The sequence below is a fragment of the Condylura cristata genome, unplaced genomic scaffold, assembly GCF_000260355.1.
Source record: "Condylura cristata isolate star-nosed mole 26May11 unplaced genomic scaffold, ConCri1.0 scaffold00022, whole genome shotgun sequence".
Classification (NCBI taxonomy): domain Eukaryota; kingdom Metazoa; phylum Chordata; class Mammalia; order Eulipotyphla; family Talpidae; genus Condylura; species Condylura cristata.
The window spans coordinates 35,949,118-35,954,684 of NW_004567123.1; the positions used below are offsets into that span (position 1 = coordinate 35,949,118).

Consider the following 5,567-nt stretch of genomic DNA (forward strand, 5'->3'; position numbering starts at 1 on the left):
GCGCCAGCCTTGGGCGGTCGGGCCCCCCGGGCAGAGGCCGCCGTCTCTGCGGGCACTTCTCGGCCAGGAGGCCGGAGGAGCCCGTGAGGTGCTGGGTGAGGCGACGGGCGACGGGCCAGAGACCTAGTGGGGCTGCAGGCCTTGGTCCCCCCGGGGGCGCCCTTCTTGCGCGGCTGCGTCGCGGCCTGGGGAGCAGACCGCGCCAGGCGTGTGCGGCTGTGGCCCTGCGCCTGCGGGAGCTCCCCCGGGAGGCCCAGAGTCAGCTGGGCGGGCGCCTGGGGCGGTGGGTGCGGTGGGTGTGGACAGGGTCATCTGGGAGACGTGGGGAGGAGCAAGGGAGGACTTGGGCGGGGGCCGGAGGCCGTCCCTCCTGCCGCTTTCAGTTCCTCCCTTTTCAGGAGGGCGCGCCGCCCCACGACTGTCTCTGAAATGTGCCCTTGCCCCCCAGGAAGAAGACGGGCTCCGCATGAGGAAGTCCCCCGCGCACAGCAACAGCCCCGTGCCCGCGCCGGCCACGGCGGGGAAGGAGGAGGGCCCGAGCTCGCGGCTGCTGGCGCTGGTGGTCCTGTTCTTCATCGTCGGGGTCATCATCGGGAAGATCGCCTTGTAGGGCGCTCGGGCCGGTGGCGGCTGTGGGCCTGCGCCTGGGAGCCACGTCTGCCGCAGCCACGTGTACAGATCGGTGTATGAGACATCTCACGGGTCTTGCCTTTAACCCCTCCCCGACCCCGCGCCCGTGCGCACGCGCGCAGCTACTCTAGCAGCCGCCTGCAGGAAGCTGAGGGTGTACAGCACGGACGGAAGGATGGTCTGGGCCGGAGCCGCGGGAACACGCTGGCATGTGTGTCCTTGCAAGCACGTGCGGCCGCGGGCCGGGCACCTCTCGCCCCAGGACGTGCTCCCCGCTGCCACGCCGGCCCTCGGGGGCTCCCCCTCACTGTCGCCCCGCACTGCTCACCCCCACACGCACCCCGGCCTGCTGCTTCGTGTTCTGCCCGGCGGGCAGCTCCCTGGGACCCGGGGGCAGGGCGGAAGCCGAGCGCCAGCCACGCTGGGCCCGCGGGCGACGCCGCGGGCCACCGACCCGGCGCCGGGTGGGGTCGGCGCGTCTCTCGGGCCCCTGGGTCGCCCCCGCTCTGGCCCGGGCCCCACTGCGCGAGAGACGTTTGATGCCTATTTAACTTATTGACTGCGTTTCATCTCATGTTTCCTTGTCTCGAGGTGGCTGCTCGCGCTGGGGCTGCAGTGGGGGGCGGCTGCGGGCGTCTGCGGGCAGAGCGGGTGCGCCTGGGAGGGGCGGCCCTGGCCGTGGCCCGCGACCGCTGTATCCTCTCCGGGGAAGAGCGGCCACCACCGCCCCTCCCCTGCGCGCTTCTGTGGCGGGACCTCGGGCTAGTCCAGCCGGGCGGTGGGGCGGGGGACACGCCCGCCGTCCATCGATTGTGATCGAGGGTTTGACTGTGAATTCATTTTATGCCACAAAAGACCAATTCTGTTTGACTATGTAGCATCATAAAAGAAAAAAATTAAAATAAAGCCCCAAATTAAGTGTTCTCTGGTCATTTTGTCCTGTGTGCTACACGGATGGGGTGGAGAGGAGGTTGCCGTTTGTCCCTGTCGTTGGAAGGCCACAAAAACACGCCCTGTCGGGGAGAAGTGTGTGTCCAGCCAGTCTCGGGTTGGCGTCAGCCGGACACGGGAAAACGGACTGCTGGAATCTCGGGCCGCGGTGCCAGGGAGCCTCTCCTGGGTCCGGACGCCTGCTGGCGTGGCCCGGGGTGAGCCGGTTGCATGTGGGTCCCGCTCGGGTCTGGGGAGGAGACTGGGTCCCTGCTGCTCCTGTTCCGTGAAACCCGCAGGCAGGAAGCCCAGTACCCTGGGGGGGGTGGGGGCGGTGCTTCCAGGAGCAGGGGGGCGCCAAGACAGGGTTCTGCCCTTGGCTCCCTGCAGCTTCCAGCGTGGCAGGGCTGGGCGGGAGGAGGGTGAGAGGACCCCACAGGGCGCAGTGTGGCCCCCCTTCTCTGGGGCAGGGTCTGCAGACTCCCGAAGGGTGCGACCACGTGTCCTGATGAAACGACCAACCCCGCCGGGCTCTGGCCTGGGAGGCCAGTCCCGGCCGCAGCACCGCCACTGCCTTCGGGCCAAGGAGCCTGCCAGCCCGGCTCTGGAACCGTCACCGCTGTCCACCCAGAAGGAAGCGCTGGGCTGGACCGGCGGGGCGGGGCTGTCACGCGCCAGTGGGGGTGGGGGCTGGGCAGGTGGAAGGAGGAAGCTCGCGGGCGGGTGGGCGGGCGGGCTGTGAGACCCGCAAGAGTGGCCGGGCCTGGCGCCCTGGGGTCAAGGACTCAAGACCTCTAAGCTGCCGAGAGAGGAGGCCAGGGCTCTGCCTGCCTGGCCGGGCATGGCGTCCGGAGGAGGGAGGCGGGTGCGCCGGTACTGGCTCGAGGCGCCTTTGCCATAGAAACAGTAGCCCCAGCTCGTAAATATACGAGAGATGTTAAGCGGCAGCACAGCCCCAGCAATTCCTAGTGATTGGAATTTTAAATTTGCAATTCAAGCTCCCGTGTGAGACAGAATTCCCCTGAAAAGCAGCAGGGCAGGGCTGTACTGTGGAGGTGGAGGCCTGCTTCCATTTCTCCGCTCCCCGCTTGCGTGCTCTCTCTCTGGTCTTCTAAACGGCCAGCGCCAGCAGTAATAAATACTGATAAAATCAAAATTGATTTTTACCACTGGACAGTTTATGCTTAGAGAGACGGCTTATACCTACATAACACAGAAGGGGGAGAAATGAAGAACCTCCAGCGAGCCGTGGAAACCTGACCGCTTGCAGACAAATCCCGGTCCAGAGCCGCTGTCGCAAGCTGTCAGCTGGAACGCGGTGGCGGCTCAGCGCTCAGGAGCCGTTCGCGGCCCTTGGAGGACAAGCTGCGTGGCGCAGGCCCGTCTGCGAGGGGCCCGGCGTGTCCCAAGCGGTGCCTGCGGCTCCTGTGCGCAAACCAGTCTGCAGACGCCAGGTGCACGCCAGGTGCAGGGCCACTGTCCGGCCCACGGCCCGTTTCTGTTACGACTTGCGTGCGGTTCTTGCTTTAAAGGGAGGAAACTAAGAGACGGCACCTGGGCCTCAAAGCCGTGGACACTCGGGCTCCGCGAGCTTGTGGGGTGCCCCCGCCTGTGACGGTCATCACGCGCAGCCGGCCAGAGCCCAGGAGGGGACGCCACGTCAGCGCTGCTGAATGTGAACACCCCAGAGACGGGCAGAGGGGGACCTGTGCGTGAAAGCCCCCCACAAGGACGGGTGACCCATCCCCGCTGCGTGTGAAGTGGGGTCCCCCAAGCCTCCCTGGCCCATGTGGGAGTCTGTCTTTAAACCTTTCTGGGAGGGGGTCGCAGAGCCCCCCACTCAGCCTCCTCGCTGAGGTCTGAGGCTCCGTTTTGCAGGGGAGATGAAGCCGCGGGAGCCCTCAAGGTCAAGTAGCCGGGGCGCCCCCCCCAAACACACACCGCAGAGGTGGAGAAAAGTGCGTTGTGCATTGTCTCAGTGCCCCAGGTGCTCAGCCTGATGCCCCCGGGGTTACGTGGGGGCTCTGGGGCGCGAAGCCCAGCCTGGCCCAGGAGCGGCCGCGAGCTCGCCACGGCCCCATCATGTCCATGACGAGCGGCGGGGTGGGGCGTGAGGATGGGTGTCACCTCTCCTGGGGCCGCGCTACTCTGGGGAATCGAGGGGAGCTGGTAACAGGAGACCCCAACAAGGAGCTGGGAGAGGCAGGCCGGAAGGCTCTGACATGGATCGCCAGTGAGTTCTCCCCCATCCTGCACCCCCACCCCGCCAGTGCAGTCCAGCCCGCGGGCGAGGCACGCCGGAGGGGTGCCCGGGCACCCCCTGTGCCAGGGCCTAGACCTGGGGGTGGGGGAGCTGTAGCTACAGCCCTGAAAATTACGGTTTCATGGTCATTCATTTCCAGTGCAGAGGTTTTCTGAAGAACTGGGCTGCGGGGGCCCCAGGAGCGGTGGAGCGGAGCAAAGTCGCGCCTGGCGGAGGGGAGGTGGCCTCCTTGAGAGAATTACTTCGGATTCCCTCTTAGTGGAATTAATTCATTAGAGAATGACTGCGGCAGAGGAGGAAGGAGCCAGCAACAGAAAGCAGCTATTATCCACCTGCCGTAAATATGTGCGATTGTGATACCTTGGCAGGCTTCCACCATGCAGATTGCTTTGATTAAAAGATCGCAGTCGAATAAAACAGGGCCGTGGGATAATAGTTTTCTGCTGATAGATAAATGCTAATGTTTATTTTTAAACCGGGAAGCATTGATCCGGTGACCGGGCTATTACAGTTACTTTGTTCCACCATGGGGCTGATGCATAGTCAATCATTTGGCTAATGGCTGTGGTGCGGCCTGCTGGGCCCCTCTGCTCCGGCCCCCTGGCCAGCAGGTCTCTGCGGGGAGCCCAAACAAAGCAGCTTTGTACTTCTCAATTCCCTTCAGGAATCACCACTTCGGGAGACACATCAGCTCTTAACGCGATTTCATTAAGGCTCCGTGCTAACAAGAACGCACAGCTTTGGTGACTTCAGATGATAAATTAGCAGATGGGCTGCTCACACGACGCGGCTTCCCTGTAAGGAGCTCCGGCCCCGTCCGAGCCGAGCCGGCTGCCGCCTCCTGGCTTTGTTTCCCCAGCCGGCCAAGCCCAGCGCCCCCTCCCGCCAGCCTTCATTTAAATGGATTTGTCCCCACGGGCCTGTCTTTCTTGGAGTCAGAGATCACGATTTATTGTCTGTATTGTGGGACCTGCGTCTGAGAAGCTGCTCCCGGGCCCCCGCAGCTGCAAACACTTCGCGTGCACCTTCTGCTAGATGCCGAGACGCGGAGGAGTAATCCAGGGGAGTGGCTGTGTCTTGGTGTCTTCCATCCGTAAACAGCCGCAAGGAAGGTGTTGATCGTAGAGAAAAATGCAGAATGCACTGGGCCTCAGCCCTTGCCTGGGCCGCCAGCTGAGCCTCGGGCAGGCCCCCGTGCCCGTTGGGTTCTGAGAGGCGGGTCGCCGGCCGTCTCGGAGTCTGGCAGCGTGGCGCTTGCTGATTGACTTGCCCGGGATTCCTGGGAGGTGCCCCAGGGTGCTCCGGCTCCGTCGTTCTCCTTTTATCTACTTCAAGCTGTGCTGTGCCTCCCGTTTTGACATGGGGTTCCCTTCAAAAGGGGGTGCAGGGCAGGACACCCCGCCACCCTCCATTTGGGTTATCTGATCGCTGACGCGTTCGCGGCTGTGGCCGACCGGGGGGCCGGAGGGGTCTTTCCGCGGCTCGGACCGCAGGGGCCTCCGCCTGGCCGCTGCGCGAGCGCCCGCGTGCTGGCTGGTGTGAGAGGCGGATCTGCTTCTGCTTCCGTCGAGCCTGCCAGAGCCGCGGGCGGGCGCCCCAGAGACTGAGAGAACCCTCCAAGTCGCACGCGGGTCTAGACTTCTCTTTCTTGCAAGTAGAACTGCTCTTTCTGTTTTCTTCGCAATGTTTGATTGCTAAAATCACTTCAAAGGAGAAAAGAAATGGTAAAAAAAAAAAAAAAAAA

The 5,567-nt window shown here is 64.0% G+C and overlaps 1 protein-coding gene across 1 annotated transcript in view; it reads left to right on the forward strand.

Moving 5' to 3' along the window:
* The window catches only part of VAPB (VAMP (vesicle-associated membrane protein)-associated protein B and C), a 19,803-nt gene extending 18,261 nt beyond the window's left edge, over nucleotides 1–1,542 (forward strand). Inside the window, exon 6 of the mRNA XM_012728243.1 lies at nucleotides 449–1,542. Within this exon, the coding sequence (XP_012583697.1) occupies nucleotides 449–610 (162 nt within the window). The 3' untranslated portion in view covers nucleotides 611–1,542. The remainder of the gene's footprint in view (nucleotides 1–448) is intronic.
* The last annotated feature ends 4,025 nt before the right edge of the window (nucleotides 1,543–5,567 follow it).